This window comes from Lissotriton vulgaris, chromosome 11, assembly GCF_964263255.1.
Source record: "Lissotriton vulgaris chromosome 11, aLisVul1.2, whole genome shotgun sequence".
Lineage (NCBI taxonomy): Eukaryota > Metazoa > Chordata > Amphibia > Caudata > Salamandridae > Lissotriton > Lissotriton vulgaris.
This window is the reverse complement of record NC_141699.1, coordinates 795,402,489-795,427,217: the sequence shown is the minus strand read 5'-3', so window position 1 is coordinate 795,427,217 and position 24,729 is coordinate 795,402,489. Positions and strand designations below refer to the sequence as shown.

Sequence of the window (24,729 nt, the reverse complement as noted above, 5' to 3'; positions counted from 1 at the left end):
TTGCCACTTCGGGATCCCTAGGGCCAGTCTCGCCGCTTGATTTTGGACCACCTGCAGTCTGGCCATCGTGATTTTAGGCAGGCCGTGGTAGATGGCATTAGAAAAATCTAAGCGGGACAGGACGAGGGCCATGATGATCCGCAGGAGGGCATCTGGTGTGAAGAGGTGTGCCACCTTCCTGATCCTACGTAGCTGGTAAATGCAGGACGAGACCACCGTCCCTACTTGCGGCCCAAGGGATAAGCTGGAGTCAATTGTGACCCCCAGACTTTTCACCGAGGTCACAGGAGTGGGGGAAGGACCAAGCTCCGCCGGCCAAAATTGTGGCCCCCAGAAGGTGGCACTCCTACCAGGAAGGAGGAGCTCCGTCTTACCGGGGTTCAGTTTTAGCTGGTTGTGGCCCATCCAATGGAGAATGTGGGACATAGCTGCCTGAAAATTAGGGATAGCAGAAGAAGAATTGAGAGGAAAGATGAGTTGTAGGTCGTCCGCGTAATTAAACACGGTGACGTCCCACTGCCTCAATGAAAAAAGAAGAGGGCGAAGATAGAGATTGAAAAGAAGAGGGGATAGAGAGGAACCCTGGGGGACTCCACAGGGCGAATGTTCCCTGGGGGCCCTGAAAGTGCCCAGACTAAGGGTCTGAGACCTGCCGGTCAAAAAGGATTTGACCCAGGCCCACGCCAGGCCTTGGATGCCAGCCTGCTCGACACGGTGGAGAAGGATGTTATGATCCACCGTGTCGAAGGCGGCTGACAGATCTAATAATACCAAGGCCTGGGGGATACCCTTGTCTACACCGTCTCTCAAGGCATCCAGCACGGCCAAGATCACTGTCTCCGTAGAGTGGCCGGGTCTGAAGCCGGCTTGATTGACCTCGAGAAAGTTGGAGCTCTCGATAAACTGTGAGAGACAGGTGGTGACGTGGGCTTCCAGGATTTTAGAAAAGAAAGGTAGGAGAGAAATAGGACGGTAGTTTGCCGGGACATCGGGGTCAGCCCCTGGCTTCTTCAGAAGGGGCACCAACACAGCCTCCTTGAAGGCGCCCGGTACCGTGCCAGAAGAAAGGGAAGAGTTTAACAGAGGAAGAATGGCGTCAGGTAAAGAGTGGCAGATGTCCCGAAGTATGGAGGGGGGACAGCAATCGTCTGGAGATCCAGACTTAACACGAGTGGCAAGAGTGGCCAGAGAGGTGGGATCTAGAAGAGGGAGTTGTGTAAGTGAGAGGGTATTGTGAGGAGGGGAAACAGATCCAGCGCCAGGGGGGATAACTGGAATGGTGTCCCTAATCAATACAATTTTTTCCAAAAAGAAGGTGCTGATGGTATTGCATGCTTCCTGAGTGGGGATCTGAATTGGGAGCGTCCTGGGATCAGAAGTAAATTCATTGAGAACTTTAAAGATCTCTTTCGACTGACAGGGGGCAGATAAAATTTTCTCTGAGACGTAAGCTTTTTTTGCTGCGAGGATGGCCAGTTTGTACCTATTGCGGGCGGCCACATAGGCATCTCTGCTTAAGGAGCAGTAGTCTCTCCTCCACTTACGCTCAAGTTGCCGAAGTTCCAGATGAAGGGTCTTGAGGTGGGGGGTAAACCATTTATGGGAGTTACTATGCCGGGATTTGGGGAACTTGGTTAGGGGAGCAAAAATGTCACTGGCTGTCATGAGCCAGTCTGTTACTGACTCATAAAGCCCATCAGTGCTGGTGTTTAAAGATGACGGGGGGCAAGTTTGGGACAGATGAGCCAGCAATTTGGAGGAGTCGACAGCCTTCCACTTACGAGCAGTGCCACCTTCTCGCGGGGGGACCCTGATCTGGCCGGCCGCCGTAAATGTGGTGTCGATCAAAAAATGATCTGACCACACACAAGGTGATATAAGTGGGTGAGAGGACTTGACCCCATGGGACCAGATGTGGTCGAGGATATGGCCACACTTATGGGTTGCAGACCTGATTAGTTGGACAAAATTCAGGCTCGAAAGACCCTCGAACAACTCGGAAGCGTGCGGGCCAGCGTCCTTGTGCTGGAACCAGTAATTGAAATCACCGATGATGACAATACGGGGGGAGGAGGTGGCAATGTTGGTAAGCTGATCGATGAAGGATGAAGGGAACGACGGCATGGGGTGGGGGGGGCGATAGAGTACCATGAGAGTGACAGCACCTACCTCAGTGCCAAGGCTGAGGACCAAGGTATCCACTTCCGGTAAAGTCATGACTGCGGAGGTGACAATCTTGAGGTCCTTACGTATCACCGCCGCCACCCCACCCCCGGTACGGCCCCCTGATCGATTAGTGTTCAGCATGAAGTAGTCTGGGGGCAGCGCAGCCAGGATGTCTGGGAGTGAGTCGTCGGTGAGCCAAGTCTCCGATAGCAGTATATGTACATATATGGTCATTTTTGGAACACAGCCAACTCATGGGAGGGGTTACAATCTCACTGGTCAGTTGGGCGGCACATTCCTGAGGGGTGACTGGTCAGTTGGGACTGCGCATGTACAGGCTTGACCATTACTAAAAATAGCCTGTTGCTGGGCAAACTCGAGTGGTCAGTGGCACGGACAACGGACTAAAGGGCACGCTGGCCACGAGGCCGCTCATGATCTAAGATGGCCGCCGTAACAGACAAGATGGCGTTTTCTAATATAGCCAAGTTAAGGAGAATAACGTGTAGCAAAGCCAAACGCTAACCCAGCCATCGTCAAATTACGACACTAGAATTTCTTTAAGCGCCCCTGTGTACGCCACCGATGCACCAGAAAGCCAACCATCTGCATCAACTCCGGCAGGAGATTCGGACAATGCCCCGAAAGGGAGCAATAGAACCGGTACTGAAGTCCCAGGAAAACAAGGGGTTTTACTCCCTGTTTTTTCTTATCAAGAAAAACAAGCTCCAGTGGCGCCCCATTCTGGATCTCAGATCCTTAAACACCTATCTCAAGAAACAATCTTTCAGGATGGTATCTCTGCAGGACATCCTTCCGTTATTAAACCCAGGGGATCATATGACCACATTGGACCTACAAGACGCATATTTCCACGTGCCGATACATCCTGCCCACAAACAGTACCTTCGGTTCTGGGTAGCCAGAAGACATTACCAGTTCAGGGTACTGCCATTCGGCTTAAAGTCAGCGCCAAGAGTGTTCACGAAATGTCTGGCTCCGGTGGCGGCTGTGTTGAGGAAGCAAAAACATCAAATATTTCCTTACCTCGACGACTGGTTAGTCAAGGCACCATCAAAGGTACAGGCCAGGGCGTCAACACAGGCCTGCATAGACATATTCGCCGATCTAGGATTGACTCTTCACGAGGGAAAGTCAAACCTCCCCCCAACAAAAGTAATCACATTTTTGGGGGCAATATTGGACACGGAATGCAACAAAGCGTTTTCCTCCGAGGAAAGACAACTGAGGATTGTGTCATTCTTCCAAGACTTGGTAAAAAGAAAGTCTCTTTCAGTCCGCAGGTACAAATCCTTGCTGGGCACGATGTCCTCTTGTATTCCCCTGGTGCCTTGCTGCAGGCTAAGGATGAGACCATGGCAGGAACAGATCGATCTCCAATGGCGTCAGGCGGAGGGATCCTTCGACAATACAATAAGGGTGACACCAGTGATGATACAGGCAGCAAAGTGGTGAACACAAAGAGCAAATGTGTCTCAAGGACTGACGTTTCTGGCAAGAGCGGCTCCCATAGTAGTAACCACGGATGCGTCGTTAGAAGGATGGGGGAGCTTTCCTTCTGGACCTTCAAGTCAGCGGTCGTTGGAAAGCACAGGAGCAGCAATTACATATAAATCTGCTGGAGCTCAGAGCGATCCGCTTGGCATTACTTGCTTTTCTGCCAAGGATAGAAGGTTCGCCGGTGTTGGTAAAAACAAACACCACGGCGATGCATTATGTGAACAAGCAAAGCGGGGACGAGATCTCTCTCCCTGTCTCAGGAAGCCCAGGAGATATTGGAATGGGCTCTGCAGCAAGGAACATCATTGGCAGCAGAACACCTCCCGGGGGATCAGAACATCAAGGCGGATACTCTCAGCAGGCTAAAATCCTCGTGCCACGAATGGGAGCTAGACCAGGGGACCCTGGACAGCGTCTTTCGAAGATGGGGAACACCGATAGTGGACCTCTTTGTTACAAGGGAAAACAGAAAATGCCAATACTTCGCAAGCTGGCTTCCCCAGAAGGGATCTTGGGGGAATGCGTTTTCCATGGCATGGTCCGGCATCTTTGGCTACGGTTTTCCTCCAATTCCTCTTCTCCCCCGCGTACTGGTGAAGATCAAGAAAGAGCCGTGCAGGCTGATCCTAGTAGCCCCGTGGTGGCCCAGACAACACTGGTTCACGGAACTACTGCTGCTGTCGGAGGACCGTCCAATTCGGTTGCCCCTAATTCCTTCACTTCTGACAATGTCCAAGGGGCAGGTGCTTCATCCGGACCCAAAATCCTTGCGATTAGCAGCCTTTCTCCTGAACACTGTGAGTTTAGCCATCTGAACATCTCACACAAATGTAGGGAGATCCTGTCCAAGGCCAGAGCGGAGAGTACCAACAAAACCTACAGGATGAAGTGGAAGAGGTTTTGTCTGTGGTGTAAGAGGCATGATGTTCACCCCCTTACTGCTGCACCTCATCAAATTATACCTTACATTCCGCTGTTAGCAAAGCACATGCCTCCATCAAGGTGCATTTGGCTGCGTTATCCCGCTACAGGAGGTCATCGTCAGGCCCATCTTTATGGTCCTCAAGGATTATCAAACAATTTATGAAAGGGATATTCAGAGTCTTTCCACCAGTAAAGCCATCACCACCATTATGGAATCTGAATATTGTAGTCTCTCAATTGATGAAGCCACCATTTGAACCTATACACAGGGCAGACCTGAAGTTCATGTCCTGGAGTTCATGTCCTGGAAAGTGGCTCTTCTCATTGCATTGACTTCAGCGAGAAGAGTAGGTGAACTACAAGTGCTCACAATTCAGGAGCCTTTCTTGCGGTTCCAGGAGGATAGATTGATTCTCAGGACAAACCCGAAGTTCATTCCGAAGGTGCCAACTGATTTCAGGCATGTGAATCCATGAAAGTTCCAATACTGGAGTAAGAAAACAAGTGAGCCTTGGCGACGGGGAATGATTCAGGCATAGGAATCTATGAAAGATTCCAATACTGGAGAACTAAAGTTACAGGTAAGTAACTTGTTGTCATATAAATCCAACTCTGGCATCAGTATGGGTTTAATAATATGAGGTGTTTGATAACAAACACCAAATGTTTCAATTCAGCCATTATGTAGCAGTTTAACTCATTTTTTTACCAGTGCCCGGTGCATACCTTCAAATGGCTTTCCTGTTCACTTGTACTGTCAGTAATTGAATTAGCCAGCACAGGGGCATATCTGCTCTTGCAGATATGTCCTCAAATGTAATATAATGCACCCCGCATTAGGGCTGTAAAGCCTACTGTAGGGGTGACTTACCAATATTACATGCAGTGTTTGGAGACATAGCACACAAGTGTGTGCCATGCTGTGTTTTAACTTTTTAGAGCACCATATCACGCAGCCTGCAGTGGCAGTTTGTATGAGTTTGCCAAATGACTTAGAATGGTACAATATATGATGCCGCTCTTAGGGACTCTCTTTAGTACTTATGCCCAAGATACCAGAGGTACTACTTACTAGGGACTCACAGAGGTGCTAAAGGCCTGGTCCCTTCGGGATCAAGTGACCAATTGTCTTGTTTTGGGGAAAAAAACACTGGCACTAGGGACCTGTTTAGCAGGAACCCAGTGCACTCCAGTCAAAGTTGCATCAAATGCCAGGCAAAAAGTCAGTGGACCACTGCAACAAAAACCCAGTTTCCAACAGTAGGTGAACCAAGTAGCAAAATCTATGGGTCTTTTTATTTTTCGATTTTATTCACTGCACTCCCTTTTGATCCCCTCTTCCCCTCTTGCCCTGTGGTCTCCGGGGATGTGTCCCTTGTCCCATTGTATGTCTTTTCATTTTCTTTTTTCAGATGCAGTGGCCAAGTCCTTGCATCGTATAATTGTAGCCACAACATATTCCTGAAGTTGCAGTCACCCATTGAAGTGCTTCAGTGCATGAACCCTGGTTAGGGTTTTGGTTATAAAATGGCAGACTGGAGAATCAATCAGATTGAAATGTTTTTCAACATTTGGTTCCATTTAAGCTCCACAAACCCAGGTTCATGAACCTCTATGAACTATTGGTCCAGATAGTTTTATAAATTTACCTTCTCAAGCTCAAAAGTAAATGTAAATACTAATTTGCCAAAATCTACTTAATGGTAAAATCAGACAACCACGACGTCTGCATCCTGTGTCTGCCTGAAGATCATGATCCAGGCACCTGTCCTCATTGTGAGCACCTGTCAGGAAGAACTCTCAAAGACAGGGAGAGTATTCGCATTTATGTCCTAGCTCACAGAGCTTCAAGAGGAAGATCACCGGTGAAGAAGGGCTCCAAGAAGGTTCATACATCTTCAAAGAAGAAGTCTTCATACCCTTCCACTTCAGCGTCGGGCTCGGCGCTGAGAAAAGAACCACCGGTGGAGTTTTCCTCTTCAAAACTACCGTCGACGGCGGGCTCGCCGTCGAAGAGAAGACCAGGTACGTCGACGACGTCAAAAGATCAAGCTTGGTCGGCGAAATCCTCTCCGCCGGCGTCAACCGGGCGACGATCGGCGTCGAGGAAGGCGACTCCGCCGCCTTCAACCGGGCGACGGTCGGCGTCGAGATCCATTTCCCCTCCGCCGTCGTCAACCAGGTGACGACCGGCGTCGAGGGAGGTCACTCCGCCGTCGTCAACCAGGCGACGACTGGCGTCGAGAAGTGTGACCCCTGCACCGTCGTCCAAGAAGCGGCGTTCGGCGTCGAGGACCAAGACCCCTCCGCCGTCGACAGTGGCTCGTCGATCGGCGTCGAGGACGCAGTCTCCGTCAGTGCCTCGTCGGCGCTCGGCGTCGAAGGTGCACAATACCCCTCCGCCGTCGTCGCACAAGCACTCGACGTCGAGACAGAGAACTCCGTCGACGGCCGGCCATCGCCGTTCGACGTTGAGGCAGGGAGCTCCGTCGACGACTGGACATCGTTGTTCGACGTCGAGAGAGAAGGCCCCGTCGACGACAGGACATCGTCGTTCGGAGTCGAGAGAGAGGGCTCCGTCGACGGCCGGTCATCGCCGTTCGACGTCGAGACAGAGGACTCCGTCGACGGCTACTCATCGCCCCTCGACGTCGAGAGACTACAGACCCTCTCATGGACATTTGAGGTCGAGATTGTTTGACCCACCGACTCCTCAACAGCGTTCGACGGCGAGAGAAGAACGCTCGACGTCGAGGCATTCAGATGCGATCATGGTGACGGAGTCTGCTTCCCATCATTCATCTTTATACTCTGGCTCATCAACTGAACCTTCAAGGTCCAGAAGTCCTGTGCGCAGATCTCCTGAGCGTTGGCGAGATCCTTCGGTCGAGCGAATCAGGTTGTCACCTAGATGGTACAAATCTTTGGACCATTGGCGAGATTCTGGGGCTACCAAGCGTATGCAGGAATATGCCAGCCCACACCACAGGTCTCCGCTTCAGGATCTGTTGGAGGAGATGGACAAGCGTAGCCCTCCCAGGCGCAAATCACCTGTGAGGCCACCAGCCAAATCGCCCAGAAGATCCCGATCTCCTAGAAGGGAACCTCGGACGGAAGATCAGATCAGGTCTCGCTCTCCTAGACGCAAGTCACCCGTGAGATCACAAGCCAGATCTCCCAGAAGATCCCGATCTCCTACAAGGGAACCTCGGACAGAAGATCGGATCAGGTCTCGCTCTCCTAGACGGGTGGAGCGTTCAAAAAGGTCGCGGGGACACAGTGCTCACCGTAGACGTCGACGTACTCCGTCTACTTCATCTACCTCTTCTACCAGGTCGTCCAAGAGGGACTACTCCCCTACGTTGACGGACAGTCCTACGTCCAGATCCTCCCCAGTGGATGACATTGGCACGTATCTAGATGTCCTGCAAAGAGGAGCACTGAAACTGAACATTGAAATGTCTGTCCCTCAAGTAACAACGACAGTAATTTTTGAGACTTTACACAAGAAAGCCATCTCCCGTCCTCTACTACCAATAGTCCCGGGGATTATGGATCCTGTCAAAGAGGTTTTCCTAACTCCAGCGGCTATCAGAGCGCTGCCAGCCCGCATTCAGAAGAAGTACAAACCGGCATCATCTGACCCGGTTTTTGTAAAATCTTACCCTCCAGCAGACTCTGTAATTGTGGCAGCGGCGAGGAAAACGCACGCTGTCGCTGGTTCCTCTTCAGTCCCACCAGATAAGGACAGCAAAGCTCAAGACTCCTGGGGTCGAAAGGTTTGCAACTCAGCTGCTTCCACTCTTAAGGTTGCTAGTGCAGCTGCGCTTCTGGGTCGATACGACAGAGCCTTATGGTACTCGATGGAAAGATTCAAAGCCAAACTGCCAAAGGAAGACCAGCAGGACTTTGAAGAGACTGTTACAGAGGGGTGTCTGGTGGCGAACCAGATGATAAGCGCGGCTGCGGATGGTGCAGTGCTTTCGGCTCATTCCTATTCCCATGGGGTTTGTGCCAGAAGATCGGCCTGGTTGCACCTTACAGGTCTGAAGCCGGATGCTTACTTAATCTCCCCTTTTCGGGTTCCACTCTCTTCGGGGAGCATGGGACGAAGAGATGACCCGAATGAAGACGGAACTGGATACGGTGAAGGCGGTGGGCTTGGAGAAGAAAAAAGAATTCAAGCGCTGCTTCAAGACCAACAGGGTGGAGGGGCTCAACAGAGGGTTCAAACCCCTCAGTGGTCCCAAAATAAACCCCAAGGGAAACCCCAGTTTCGAGGCAAGCCCAGCAGAGGTAGAGGAGGTCACCAACAGTCCTCCAACACCACAAGAGGAGGAAAGGCCTGAACAGCGGCTTCCTCTGGCGCCGTTGCCCACTCCAGTGGGAGGAAGTGCTTCACAACACCTGGCAGAGTGGGTCAGCATCACAAAAGATCAGTGGGTGCTGAATATACTGCGCAATGGATACAAGATACGTTTCCGTGCTCCTCCGAAGAGCATCCCTCCAAGGAGCTCTTGCCCTCATCAGCTAAGCTTGCTCCGGCGAGAGGTGAAAGTCCTACTGCAAAAAAGAGCGATAAAGGAGGTTCCCCCCGCTCTAAGAGGAAAGGGGGTTTACTCCAGATACTTCCTTGTCCCCAAAAAAGATCAGGAGGACAAGTTCAGACCAATACTCGATCTATTAAACAAAGTCATCGTCAAAGAAAAGTTGTGCATGTTAGCGCTTCACCAAATATGTCCACATCTTCAAGCCGGAGATTGGATGTGTTCGGTGGATCTACAAGATGCGTACTTTCACATCCCAATTACTCAACAACATCGCAAGTACCTGAGGTTTGTCGTAGGGAACAAACACTACCAGTACAAGGTGTTACCCTTCGGTCTCAAGTCCGCACCACGAGCCTTCACCAAATGCATGGCAGTGGTGGCGGCTTTTCTTCACAAAAAGGGTCTCTTCGTTTACCCATACCTGGGCGACTGGCTCCTAAAAGGTCCATCTCCGGTTCAAGTAACACACGATTTGTAACTGTGCCTGCACCAGCTACACAGGCTCGGCCTTCATGTGAACCTGGAGAAGTCAGTCCAGCGGCCTACACAGTCCATCCACTACCTAGGCTCCGTTCTGGACACAAGCTTGGGAAAAGTGTTTCCTTCTGAGGAGAGACTTTTTTCCATGAGTCAGAAATGTGGGATTCTGCTAGGGTCTCGGCTTCCAACAGCCCGACAAGTAGCATCCCTGCTGGGTTCCATGGCGTCATGCATTTTTCTCATCCCAAACGCCAGGCTGAGAATGCGTCCTCTACAACAGGCTCTGGAGGATCAGTGGGACCAAGCGACAGGGCGCTGGGAAGATCGTATCACTCTTTCCCAGGCGATGAAAGTGGCCATCAAATGGTGGACTCGGAGAGAGAATATGCTGGTGGGGGTACCTTTTCACCAACCCGTTCCTTCCCAGTCTATAGTGACGGATGCCTCCCTGCAAGGCTGGGGAGCACACATGGGTCCGCTTCACATTCAAGGCCAGTGGTCTGCGCAGGAGCAGACATACCTCATCAACATGCTGGAACTCAGAGCGGTATTCCTGGCTCTCAAAGCTTTCTTACCAGCGATCGAATCCAACTCAGTCCTAGTTCAGACAGACGATACGACCACCATGTTCTATCTGAACAAACAAGGAGGCACAAGATCTCGCCCACTCTCTCGAGAGGCTCAGACAATCTGGCATTGGCTTCTCTCTCGAGACCTCACAGTAGTGGCAGTGCACCTTCCGGGCCAGTTGAACGTAAAAGCAGACGCACTCAGCAGGCACTTCGAAGATCAGCCAGACTGGGTAATAAACGACGAAGTAGTAGAAGAGCGTTTTCGTTGCTGGGGTTGTCCATCCATAGACTTGTTTGCAGACGACGAAAACACCAAATGCCACGCCTTCGCGTACAGGTTCCACCGGCCAGGGACGCAGGGGAACGCTCTACTGATAGATTGGGCAGGGATGTTCGCATACGCATTTCCTCCCCTAGCGCTGATTCCAAGAGTAGTTTCCAAGCTCCTCAGGACGAACATGGAAATGATCCTGATTGCTCCGGATTGGCCAAGGCAGTGGTGGTACACGGACCTTCTACATCTGTCTGTGTGTCCACACAGACGGCTCCCTTGCAGGCCGGACCTGTTGAGCAAGATGAACGGGAGGATAATGCATCCCAACCTCCCATCATTGAACCTAACACCATGGCTCCTGAGGTCCTCCAATATGGACATTTGAACTTGCCTCCCGAATGCATGAACATTTAAAAGAGGCTAAGAGACCTTCCACGAGAGCGTCCTATGCGTTCAAGTGGAAAAGGTCTTACTTGTGGTGTAGGGATCATCACTTAGATCTGACTAAAGGGCAGGAGGACGTCATCTTACCATACCTCCTTTCCCTGGCAACTGCTGGTTTAAAGTACACTTCTATTAGAGTGCATTTGTCAGCCATTGTAGCATACAGAAAGTCACCTGATCAGATGTCTTTCTTTCAGGTTCCAGTGGTTAAAGACTTCCTCCAGGGGTTGAAGAAAGTGTATCCCCCTGTGCGAAATCCTTCTCCTCCGTGGGAATTAAACCTAGTTCTATCCAGGTTAATGTCACCTCCTTTCGAGCCCATCCACAAGGCCTCCTTGCAACATCTCTCTTGGAAGGCAGCCTTTTTGGTGGCGATTACCTCTGCGCGCAGAGTAAGTGAGATACAAGCGCTCTGTGCGAAGGAACCATATACTGTTTGCCACCACAACAGAGTAGTCCTAAGGGCTCATCCATCTTTCTTGCCTAAGGTCATCTCTGATTTTCATATATATCAGTCTATTTCCCTCCCTTCTTTTTTTCCAAATCCTACGACCCCAGCCGAGCGGTCACTTCACTCCTTAGATCTTAAGAGAGTGCTAAAGTTTTCTTTGGAAAAGACTAAAGGGATTAGGAAAACAGACCAACTGTTTGTGAACTATGGTTCTATGAGAACAGGTTTTCCAGCGGCCAAGAGGTCCATCTCCAGATGGATTGTCTCTTGCATTAAATTTGCCTATCAGCTTGCAGGCAAACCTTTGTTGATGTCTCCAAAAGCGCATTCCACTAGAGGGAAAGCCGCTCCAGTAGCTTTCTTGCATGACATTCCTATGTCAGAAATATGCAAGACTGCAACCTGGAAATCGGTTCATACCTTTACGAGGCATTACTGCCTTGAATCTGATTCCTGGGCCCATACTCAAGTAGGGCAAGCCTCCTTGAGAAATCTGTTTTGGTAGTCTATAGTCTACTCAGACTTATTGATGAGATTACTGTCTTATCATTCCTTTGCCCGCAGGGAAGAGGAGAGGCTCGCTATTCTATTCTAATGCTTATGACTATTGATGAGGATCCCCTGGAAGAGAAGGATTAGTTACTTACCTGTAATCCAAGTTCTCTTCCAGGGGTATCCTCATCAAAGTCATAAGCAACCCTCCCGCCTCCCCGGGCAAAGGATACTCTTTAATAAGGAGATATTGTTGACCTAATTGTTATTGGGTTTGTTTTTCAGTCTCCGAAAAGAACAACTGACCTAACTGTCACCCCTGGGGCATGATGGGATACAGGGGGTCATGAGTGCCTTAAAGGCACGGTGTCAGTTTATTGCTATTCAGCTACAGGTTAGCTTTTCAGTCTTTTTAGACTGTGTGTTTGCAATGCAGCCTGGGAGCTTCCTATGCTGCCAGTGAGTTATGAAAATTTCTACTGCTTTCTAAGCATTAAAACAGTTTCTAAACAATCTTTGGTGTTGTTTCTCATGTTTCTAATGCTTATTATTACATGTATGGTGGAAATTCTTCACAGCATACTTCAGCTCTGATGTTATTTGGCTGCTATTGCATGTATATATATATATATATATATATATATATATATATATATATATATATATATATATATATATATATATATATATATATATATATATATATATATATATATATATATATGTATATATATGTGGGGCACATATAATATAGTGTTTCCGGGGTCCCGCACATGGGGGGGAATATTCTAATGCTTCTGACTTTGATGAGGATACCCCTGGAAGAGAACTAGGATTACAGGTAAGTACCTAATCCATATATATATATATATATATATATATATATATATATATTATATATATATATATATATATATATATATATATATATATATGTGTGTGTTTTTATATGTATGTATTTTTATATTTGTTTTATCTTTTTATTACAAATTCTTATTAAAACATGGGATTGATGATAAGCGTAACTTATCTCTGACCTCTGACCTAAATAGTTTAACCCGATGGACCATAAATCAGCTGTGCTATCTATCAAAGTGGGGTGTAAAGCCACATTTATTTTCTCACACGGTACAGTGAATCCAGTAGTCAAAAAGCCACAGCACAAGGCGCTGAAGGAGGAGGTGGAGAAGAATTTTGAGGATGATGGAGTGGAGATGGAAGAGGAGGAGGAAGAAGAAGAGACAGACACTGGTAATTCAATACAAGTAATCATGACTACTGTTTTTCATTTTACTCTTGAACCACAATAATCTATACTACTAGTATAAAGAGAGAACAGAAACCTTTTGGCAAGGTAAACACGGGAACCCCAGCGCCAATCCACACACCCAATACATTGTTGGAATCCTCAGGGTGTGTAGACGGACATAGGCGACATAAAATAAAAATAAAACGTAACTTAAAAAATAAAAATTTCAAAACAAAGTAGTCCCCTAAAACTAGCGCCAGCCGCGACGTAGCGCTGACCGCGACCTAGACGTGATGACGACAGGTGGGGAGGAGCGGTGACGAGCGGCGAGGAGTGGCGGTGAAGTCCGGAGCGGGCGGCTCAGGTAAGGCAAAGGCAAAGGCAGGCGGAAGGCGGCCGGGAGGCGCGAGGCGGAAGGCGGGCGGGAGGCGGTCTGGGCAATGTATAAGGCAAAGGCAGGCGGGAGGCGGGCGGGAGGCGCGAGGCGGGCGGGAGGCGGTCTGGGCAATGTCGCGGGGGGCGGCGGGGAGGCGGGAGGGATGCGGTCTGGTCAATGTCGGGGCAGGAGTGCACAGAAGCATAAAATGCTGCCCCCAGCCCCCTTCTGCCCCGGGCAACGCCGGGGCGGGCTGCTAGTACTTAAATAAATCCAGAACAGTAAAGAGTTCTTCTGAAGATATGAAGAGATTACAACTAAAACCAATGAATAGGGACAACTGTGGACTTGTTAGCTCTGCTCTTAAAGAGATCAGTAGCGTTGGGTGAATGTAAATTTCTCTTACACCTGTTTTGAAAGTGGTTGAAAATATCCTTGAGCTCCAGAAATCATCTGAAAAGACAAGGGAGAACTAAAGAGCAACTGCTGTTAATTCAAGTAGGAACTCTTGTACAGAGTTCTCTTTTAACTGCCATTGCTCGAAAGAAAAAACTTAGAAGACTCTCCAAATAAAATGTTCTCCATTTGTTCTGTTTGTATCTATTGAAAAGATTCCAAAGCACATAAGCACTGCCCCTCCCCTTCACCCTTACAGACGGGGGGTAATTCTGACCTCTTATGTCGGCTCCTAGGGCCCTTTAGCGGCTCGTGGATGGGAGCTTCATACAAAGAAAGAAAGATTAGTGGTGCAAGCTTGGACCTGATCCAAGTAGAACCCATGAGCATTCCTCACTGTGCCCCAAGTCAGAGAATCCACAAAACCTAGAGACCTGGGGGAAAAGGTATTTTCAGCATTGAGTCTTGATCCACGTTCTGTGAACGTAACCTGTTGGTAAAGTTCACCCACGCACTGGTGAAAGTGGCTACCATGGTGGTCTACTGGAACAACTGAAAGATAATTTTGAAGAGGTGGCTACGGATGGCCAGGAATGCCTCCACCCCGTTAATTAGGGCTGGTGTGCACACCACAGACTCTGTGGTAAAGGCCATGGGCTCCTCGGTGCCACCCCCTCCCGTTCATTTAATTCAGAAGATCAACTTCGCATTCAGCAATGGGAGGCAGCTGCCCTGTTGGAAAAAGGAGCAGTGGTGTTTGTTCCAGCTCTGGAAATCCGGCAGAAGTATTACTCTTGCTATTTACTGGTTCCAAGAAGAGATGATACTGCATCTGATTCTTGACCTTGCTCTTGAGCGTTTACCAATGCAGGGAGAAGTTTAAGATGCTGTCCCTAGCTCAGGTGCTTTTGGTGCTGGAAGCGGAAGACTAGGTGGTGTCTCTCAACTTGCAGTGAGCGTATTTCTACAAACCTATTCTTTAGTCACACATGAGGTGCCTGCCTTTATTGGTAGGTTCCACAGTCTACAAGTTTGTGTTTCCTCCAGTCTGGACTGACATTGGGAGCCAGAGCCTTCACCAAAGTGATGACAGCCATTGCAGCACATTTGCAAAGGTCATGTATCTCTGTGTTCCCGTACGTCGACAATTGACTGTTCAAAGCAGGCTTGCTACAGCTCCTGCCAGACCACCTAAAGAACACACATTCTTTCTTTTGGACTTGCTTTTTTTCATCAACATTCCCAAGGTGCAGTATTGGACGCAACTTCTTTATGAGATTTCCCACCTTCCCAGAGGATCTGGGACATTCGGGATATGATTCTGGTGTTTTCTGAGTGAGCTCAAGTTCCAGTCCTGACAATTCTTCACCTGATAAGTCTGCTGGCTTCCTGCATTTTGCTCATCACATTAAGGCTGGCACATGAAGAATTTCCTGCCGTGCCTCACTATTGCAGTGGTTCCATCACTAAGCATTCTAGGAGTACACAGCTACAGATGTCCTCTGGGGGAAACATTGTTTATAACGCTGTCTCCACAATGCGGTACCTTTACAACGCAGTCATTACAAAGATTGCTTTGTTACCACGCACACCATTACATCGCAAGTCATTTCAATGACTTGCTTTTGGGGGGGCGTGCTGGTGTTGGATTTACAATACAACACCTTTTCTGCTGTTGCACAAACTGGAGTAGGAATAGTAAATAATACTATTCCTAAATCCTGCGCGCCCCCTACAGCAATTCGTTGTAATGACTTGCAAAGTACTGGTTTGCGTTGTAACAACGCAGTTGTTATAACGACCACATTGTAATGGCATGCGATGTATTCACATGCATTGTAAGAACACATACTTCTCCTCTGGTATTTGGTTGAGGAGAACCTTTCACAGGTGAAGCCCTATTACCTACCAACAGCAATACATTCCTGCAATATGGGATTAAGTCTGGATATAGGGAGACTACTATATGCTGTGTGGGATAACGGAGGGCTCGTTCCGGATGATGTTGTCTCAATGTAGCCGATAATGGCTCGATAGCGAGTGCAAAGAGAAGGAGCGATAATGAGCCCCCCTGTCTTGTGCCCCGTTCGATTAAGAAGGGGGGTGGGTACACCCCATTGATGAGGACCTTCGCCCTCGGTTGAGTGTCTAATAATTTCACCCAGGAGGAGAAGCATGCCCATTGATTGTAATATGTCAAGGAGGTAACCCCCATTGCTGCCAGCTCAGGGATCATGTCTTCCATCATGGAAATGAGGGTACGGAGATTGTAACACGTGGGCCGATCAGGAATAAAACCTGCCTGATCACGTAGTACTAAAGACTCCATTATAAGACTTAATCAATTGAAATTACCTTAGCTGTGGCCACCAATATTGTCATCTAGAGGAGATGAAGATCAGAAGCCTCTGGTTTTCACAAGCGCAAGTTTAGAACTTTATCTTGCTCAACCTACTAGCGACTCACCCTACCCTGAAAACTTTCCTACCCTCCCTCTGTAGCCGATCTGTTCAAATCTTTACAGACAACTTGACTGTGGTGTGGTATGTCAAAAGGCAGAGAGGTGGGGGTGTCTCATCATTTCTGCCTGGAAGCTCTGAGACTTTGGGGTAAGGCCAAATGCATGCAATCTGTCAGGTTGAAATCCACCCGACAAGCTCACTCTACTCCTGAGTTGGCGTCATCTTGCTGACCATGAGTGGCATCACCACCAGAAATGACTCAAAACATCTTTAACCTACAGAGCTCTCCTAAGATGGACCGTTTGGCCAGTTGCAAGAACACTGACTGCCCACAGTTATGTGCCCTCCAGCCTTCATTGCATGGGGCTTTAGGCAATGCGTTTCGGTTGGTGTCGGATTTTCAGCTTCACTATGCATTTCCCTCCATAGCTTTAAGGCTTCAGGTTTTGAGGAAATTGAGCCAACACTGGGTCCAACTTCAGATTGCACAGGATTGCCACCAGTGGTGTGGCATACAGACCACTTGAGCGTTTCCATGTGTCCTTTTTCCTTGCTACCTCTCAGGGCAGAATAAATCAGAGGAGAATGAATCGCAAATTCTGTAATTTTTTAAGGTCTAGGGTTCTGATATATCGAAGACCCTCATTCACATGCAACAAGTGGTGCGGTCTTTCTTTGTTCTCTGCCCTGTCGGCTATGTGAGCAGCCTCATCTTTGGGTCTTTTATCACTCGAACACTGGGTTCTCCGAGTGATCTCCTTTTTACACTTGGTTGTAGACCGTCTTGTTATATGGGGTTATGTGGCCATTAGGATACATTGTCGACATTGCTAAGTTAGCATGAGTTTGCTTGCCCTATGCTGCTGCTTTTGCACATGCCTCTGCTGGAGTTTGTTTTCACTACACTTTGCCTCTGCACTGTACATGATAACAGATTGTTTTTCATGTTGTCAGTTTTCCTTTCAGTTCTGTCTGAACATTATGTGCAACGTCGATCAACATTGTCTCTTGTTGTTCTGTTCCGGCCAGTCCCTATTACCTAGACAAAACATGTTACCAACAGCTTCAATATGTAAGAATCGTGCTTTGATTTAGCGTTGTTGCATGTTTTTTAAACACACCGAAGAAAGCCGTTCCATGGAGCTGAGCTCTGCCGTTCCTATGATGTAAACCTTTGCGTTTAGGCTTTCAGGTAGGGGGTCTGCAAACAACGCCTAGATATCTTCTGTTATATAAAATAACTTCTTACTGCCAAGGGGAGGGTGATTAGGCCTAGTTATTTTGCCCTATTCACATTCGTTATAAAATTACGACTCATTTTGTGTTCTATGGTATTGAAACAATGCTAATGATGCTAGCTTTATGTATTTTGCTGCTGGTCGTGGTTCGCATACTGTTTTATGAATCACTATAGTCAAAATAAACATTTTGAACTTATTTAGTGACTCTGATTATTCTTATTGTGGACAAGTACGAGAGAACGAAAGATTGTCTTGTTCCCGCGACTCTGAGATGAGTCGGGAGTGCTTGTGTTCTGGGCTGTTTAAACATTTGTAGCTTCTTGATATTTGTAGGAGACCGAATGAGACACTAATGCTAGTCGGTTGGGATTTTGGTTACTAATGTGGTAGAAGGTACACTCCTATTTACTGAGGTCCTATTTTCTTGTGCATAGTTTTGTGTATGAGCAGAATCCGTGCAACATGGCGCCGCCAACATTTGGTCTGGTTCTTATCTGCAAAGCGCTTGAGTAGTGCTCGTGCTGGTCCACAACCCCCTCACTTCTGGTTCCGGAAACAGCTGGCGGAGTAACCTTCTATATTGACATTTTAATAGGTTTATTCAAGCTTGGAGTTTTAAAAGGTATTTCTTTTCCCATAACCCGAGTTTGCGCTGCCGCTCTTTAAGTTTTTTCTACTGTCTTCTCTATAATGGCTGTAGTTGATATTCCGGCTCAAAGCAGAGACGTGCTGAAGGCGCACTTGACTCGTTATGCTGCCCCTGATGCCGAAGCAGCACTTATTTTCGTGGTGGAAGCCGATCCGGCTCACCAGTTTGAAGTTTTTTATTCTTGGGTCACCTTACCAGCTGTGGATGGTACTGATGATGTATTTCACCCATATACTCCCACTGCCGTTCCTCAGCATAGTCAGCCTTTAAGGGCTCTTGAGATTCCCCCTACAGCTTGGCAACACCGTATTTTCTCACCCAATGACGGCAGTCCGTTTGGGCCCCTCGTCTATAGATGGGGCCACATGACCCGTTTTGGATGGGTTTACCCTACACCCATTTGCTTTTACATCTGCATCTCTGGCAGAGCTCCGCGTGTTCCACACATCATTAATACACGTGTATAGAGCTGTGATACAGCACCTAACCAGCACCATCCAGGTGGGACCGCCTGGCGCTGCTGCACAACCTACGGGTCCTGGTGGCGTGACCATCAGTCCCTTTATTGTTAATTCTGTTTTGTGCAAGTGACCACAGAATAAGGATGAATTTCCTTATTGGCTTGCCGAGAAATTTCGACTGATAGAAGCTGGCTTTCCTAATACCACTCCTGTGGAGAAACACAGGATCTTAACCGTTAGTTTGCCTAAAGACTTAATTCCTGAATTGGATGATTGTAACACCTGGGGCAGGGTGATTGCAGCTGTATAATCTATGTGTTTCACCACTCCCTCCATGACCGTACTTCACTCTGCGATTAAGCACGTTCAAGATGAACACGGAGCTGAAGCGGCTGTCGAACTGGGGATGAGATTGGGTGAGAGTTCGATGTGGTTACTGATATGATCCTTGCGAATGTCAAGACCGATGCTGTTAGCCTTCAAGTAGCAAACCGCTTAGAAACAGTTGCGGAGGCTGACACCCCACGAGAATTACCTAAGATTATTGCGAAGGCTTAAAAAACCATAGGCGGCAATAGCCCGGGAAATAAGCCTAAGACTCAAACACAAACGCTGTCTCTAAATCAACAGAAAGGTCAGCCTGATAAGGATGGGTGCCCTTTCTTTCCTAAAAAGAATTAGCAAAGAAATAAAAAACAATGTTCCCAACAGCAGAAGCAGGGTTTGCGTGCAAGTTTAAGACCTGTGATGCTTCTGAACGTATTTATGACTTCCGTGGCCACGCCAAAATTAAGTCTCCTGATAGATTTCAGGTTCCTGATCAGCATTCTCCTCGCTCTTTACAGGAAACATCAGGCTCACAAGCCGGTGGAGGTGATGGCCAGGATCGGGGTAGAGAGTAAACCTGTGTCACAACCTTGTGAACAGCCTCAACAGTTTGAATTCAAGGGCAAACAGGGTGATTTCCCTCGAACCCGACCTCCTTTTCAAAAGAAAAAGGTTGCCGCTTTAATAGCGAGATATGCGCAGACGGTGAGAATGCGACTCCTGGATTGGACATGGGCAGTGACTCTGCTCGATGGTGCGGCAGAAGTTCCCATAGTCAGGGAGGCTCTGTGTCCCCGTCTGGATACATTTGCTACTGTTGAGACTGCAGATAACCCGGGTATCTGCAGTCTCAACAGTAGCATATTGACCAAGTCGAGAACATAATATTGTCTTTTGCCGACTATGGTTATAAGTTCAATTTTGCAAAGTCACACATTGCCCATTTGGCAGTGCTCTTTTTTGGCTATGAGCTCAATAACAAAGAAAACTGTTTAGCACCTCACTTCGTGAGAGATAAAGGTGCTTCCGGTGGCGCTAGAGAGACAGCGCTAGAGAGACGGTGTGAGACGGTGTGAGTGGCGGTGCCGTGGGGGAGCGAGAGCAAGGAGTGAGGAGCAGAGATAACGGCGGCCCAGAGCAAGCTGCGGCCGCGGCATATAGAATAGACAGGACTCCTGAATCTGAGGTCACGCTGGAAGCCGTGGATTCCGGACTCACTGCAGCATCCAGGGAGGCACCGCCGGGAGGCACTGCCGTCTGAAAACCGCTGCAGTTACAGCCTTGGGAGACTCTGGAGACACCGGCGTTCACACTTGGAGTCCGGTTTCAACCCGGTTGAGGAGCGGCAGCTGCGCAGCAGTGGGAAGTGCCGAGGGGAAGCGCCCGAGGGCGCCTCATCGTTTGTAAGGCTGTGTGGTTGGCACCTGTCAGCAAGCGAGACCGGAGCGGAGTGCAGTGAAGTGCTGCTCCTGGTGCGTGTTACATTTGCCGCTTCCTCTCCCCTGCCCTGCCGAGCCGCGCTGTGCTGCTCTGCTGCCGCCGCGGAGCTGCTGTGCCGAGCCAAGCCAAGTCTGCTGAGGGTACTGGCAGGAGGACTCCGGCTGCTTCAAGAGGCTGCTCCAAGGGGTCGGAACCAGACCTTGGACCACGCGTCGTGTCCTAACCACACCCGAAGGTAGGGGTGCAGCGTTTGAGGCTCGTGCTATCTAAAACTGTTGCTTGCCTTCTGGTTTTTGGGTTGGCAGGACACGGCAGAAAACAACCACACCTACTCCCACACCCACACCAACACCCAGTCCCCACTAAAAACAGAGCCCTATGGCTAAAGACTGTACGGTCGTCGCCGCCATCATCCTGAGTGCTGGGGGTGCGAGCTGGCGAATAGAAGAGAAAGCGGGCCTGAGGCGTGCAGGCATCAGAGATCAGTGATCTGGGCTTTGTGACAAGCGACCTGTGCCCAGCGACTGGTGGCCAGTAGCAGCTGATTGAAGCTCTGCCGCAGCAGAGGTCCAGCAGTAGTCCTGTGAGCCTTTCAACTCAGTTAAGCTCCTCATCTATTTTGTTGCCTTGAGATGAGATCTGGCAGGGTGAGGATAACGGCTCCCCAAAGGAAAAAGAAAAGCAAAGGGAGAGACGTGAGGACTGTCTCGGACCCAGAACGGTCACCTATTCTGCTGCTGAGCGGCACCGATATCACAATTGATAGCGAGTCCCAGGCCTCCAGGAAGTGTCCTGATAAAAGGGCCAGTAAACCTATTGAAAATCAACCGAAGATAACAATAAAATTCAACTACATAAAGGACGCCGGGTCAACGTTTTTTTCTAGCTACAAAAACATCACTGGGCTCCCAACCCCCCTAAGCCCACTGGTGATCATCTCCAAGGGCTGCGCAGCAAATGGGGTATTAAGGACTCCTCAATGCAGTTACATGTCAACCACTGCTTCCATCAAATCGCTAACGGCAGTTCGAACCGCGCTCAGGTGGAGCCCAGTAAGGAAGACTCCCCCAAGACTGAGAGCGTGTCGCCATAACTCTGCTCCATCCAGATTCGCTAAATCCATATCCAGCGTTGGCCTCAACACAAAGGAAATCGATACAGAACCAGCGGCAGAAAAAAACAGCATTTTGGGAAACCTTAACCAAATGCTACCTGAAGCCAGCTTCAGCATCCCGTGCAGTCAAAACGGAGAATCTGCGCTTCATTTCATCAAGGGCATTAACACCGCCTTTACAACGGAAAATCCAGGCACCTCCTTTGGGAGGGGGGGGGGGTCGCAACCGACAGGACCTACACCGTGTGTGCAAATCTGAGCCAGTGCACACTGAAACCGTAACGAACACAGAAGATGCTTTGGGTGGCATGAAAGAGCTTTCCTACCTCAATTCGACGGAATGGGCAAAAATGTTGAATTCATATGGGAACTCAATTCCTAGCCCTCCTAAGCCACCAGTAACTCCAAGGCAGGACAAAAGCGAGATCCCCTCACAGGAAAAAGCATGGGCTACCGCCCTTGATATCCTTCAAAAGTCAGCAGATGCAATGTTCTACCAGGCTGACAAAATGGACATTCAAATCAGCCTTCTAAATACACTTGCCGTATATGTTGCCAAAATCGACGAAAGGCCCAGGAAACTGTAGATCGCCCACAGCAAGGATGCGATTGCTCACCAATAGTGGAGAAACTTTGTTCGCTTCCAGGCATAATGGAAAAGCTTGTAGCAGACTTAAAAGAAATAGCAAAAGCTACACCTATCTCTGAGAATGGCAGCGATACAGATTCAGGTAATCCAAGCGAAGCTCATCAATCCAAAACAGTTTTTAATTCAAGGCTAAGAGAGGAAGAAGCTGTCCACTCCCCACGACCTGAAGAGAAAACGGTGCAAGGTGGCGGCACGAGAGGGAAGCAATCTCCCCAGGTCACTAGCAGAGTTAGTTCCACCCCTCTTTCCCCAATTGAACAAGAAGAGGGAAACCCTGCGGGAAAAATCAAAAGACAGAGGAAGCGGAAAGGACGTAATAAAATGAGAAGGAGCAAACAAGTCCTAAACCTCTACCCGATGTTCAACAGCTTAGACGTCCAAGTGTCCCCGGAGACGATGAGCAAGGAAATCCCTCTGACCCAGGAATATCAACGGAAGCCCAACCAATTAACCAGGATTGTGACAAAAGGAAGAGCCTAATTTCCAGCTCGCCAACAGCAAAGAAACCACCAACGGTCCCTCCGGGACAATGCTTGCTCATTGAAGCAAAAGAACAAAAAACCACTACCAACTCGGCTCCCCCTAACACACACATCAAGCAGAATGAAACAGATCTGAATCATACTCCGAGTCTCGCAACAAGGCTGCCTGGAGGCCCCATTTTAAAGCAGGAAGATATAGTAAATCGTGTCAATTACCAACAGGGTGCACTCCCAGCAAGTGATAACTGGAATCTTGGTCATGCAAACAATGAAAGGCCCGATACTGTGCGCAACGAGATCCCTTTTACGGGTCCTTTGATAAAAATTGCGCAATTGCCAATCATGGACTAAACAGAGGCAATGCCCAGGCCAAATAGCACAATTCGGAGTGGGGACAACCTCTCTACCCTCTTCTATCCAGAATACAAGTCTAAAGGCAGCCATGATATCCTAAATCGGGGTAACATCTTAAAGCTGACACAAGCGTCAGGTTTGTCAGACGCAATTACCTCTCAAGACATAATATCGGTCGAATTCATTGCACCATGTCAAAGCCAATTAAACGAATCCACAAAGATCACCTGGAGAACCGCAGAGGTAATGAATAAAATTCTAGGTTCAAACGAAACCTTCAAGCAGTGGGGAATACTGATACAAACGGGCAGGGAAGAGGGCTATCCATACGTCCTACAGGGAAGCTGTGGTGTTGAACATAGAAGTGTAGGGAGGGTTACAGTTTACTCCGTCCTCAGGGGCGCATGCAACAAAACTCCCACTTCTGTCCACCCAATGAGGAAAGCAAAAGAAGACGGGATCACATTAAAAAGGAATCAGGACGAGGTGGGTTCATGGTCATGGCTGGCGGGCGCCCTGAATACAACCCGCCTTTTATGTTGACATCCCAGCAGGGTGGACTGCCACGAAAAGATTCCTCTAAAAATCTGTTCATGGAATATAAATGGCCTCACGAGCAAACTCGCGGACAACGCTACCATTTCCTACTTTCGGGGTTTCAACATACTCTTACTACAAGAGACATGGCTTACGGCACCGCAGCACCTAGAAGGCTTTAAAACCCACCATATTCCAGCGCATAAACTGATTCGTCCAGGATGAGGGAGTGGCGGTCTTGCAGTTTACATATCAACAAAAAATGCAGTCACCTCCTGGGACCTGCCGGGCTCATCAAATCGCCTCCAATGTGTGGGAATCTCTCTTACTTTGAACAATGGTCAAAATTGGAGGTTAATCTTCATGAATGCCTACGTCCGCCCAAACACAGCATCCAGGAAATCCTTTGTAGACGAAGCAACAGTGTCAGTAGTAAGAGCGCAAACAGGTTTTCCAAACTCAGAAATCCTACTCACTGGTGACTTTAACATGTGGTTAATGTCAGTCCTTCAAAAAAATGAGGTCACCAAATCACATGATAGCATCTGGGTGATACCACCGCAAGCCCAGCCTGGTTGGCACAAGGACGATCCACATGAAAGTTCTCTACAAGGTAACCTTGAAAATCTGGGCCTAAGAGCCTTAAATGGGCGTTATCCTGCTGACAAGCCACCTCGATTCTCCTATCTATCAAAAAAAGGCACCTCATTAATTGACTACACCTTCGTCAGCATTTCATTGCTCCATCAAGTAGCAGGATACTGTCTTGGAAACAGAACAGAAAGTGATCACTGCCCGCAAGAAATCATTCTGAGGACTTGCCTCATACAACAGAAAAAGGTAAGGGACTTGCCATCTGAGAGCCTCACAATCAACCTCAAACGCATCAAATGCTCCTTTAAGAATCTTCAACACATATCAGCAGAGGCTAAACAAATAATTGAGCGCCAAACGTGCCCGGACGACATATGTGCCAACTGGTCAACATTTGCTACCGAACTTACTGACAGATTTGCGAAACCAACAAAACATACAAGTCAAACTGATCAAAAGTATACGCCGTGCTCGAATTCTGAGATACTATCTGCAGCAAGATTGATGAATCGCTTATGGCGGGC

The 24,729-nt window shown here is 48.5% G+C and overlaps 1 protein-coding gene across 3 annotated transcripts in view; it reads left to right on the top strand.

Moving 5' to 3' along the window:
- Window positions 1-24,729, top strand: part of DZIP1L (DAZ interacting zinc finger protein 1 like) — a 764,020-nt gene that overhangs the window by 547,167 nt on the left and 192,124 nt on the right. For all 3 annotated transcript variants that reach the window (XM_086943917.1, XM_086943918.1, XM_086943919.1), the window contains one exon: window positions 13,009-13,125. In XM_086943917.1, the coding sequence (XP_086800043.1) occupies window positions 13,009-13,125 (117 nt within the window). The remainder of the gene's footprint in view (window positions 1-13,008; window positions 13,126-24,729) is intronic.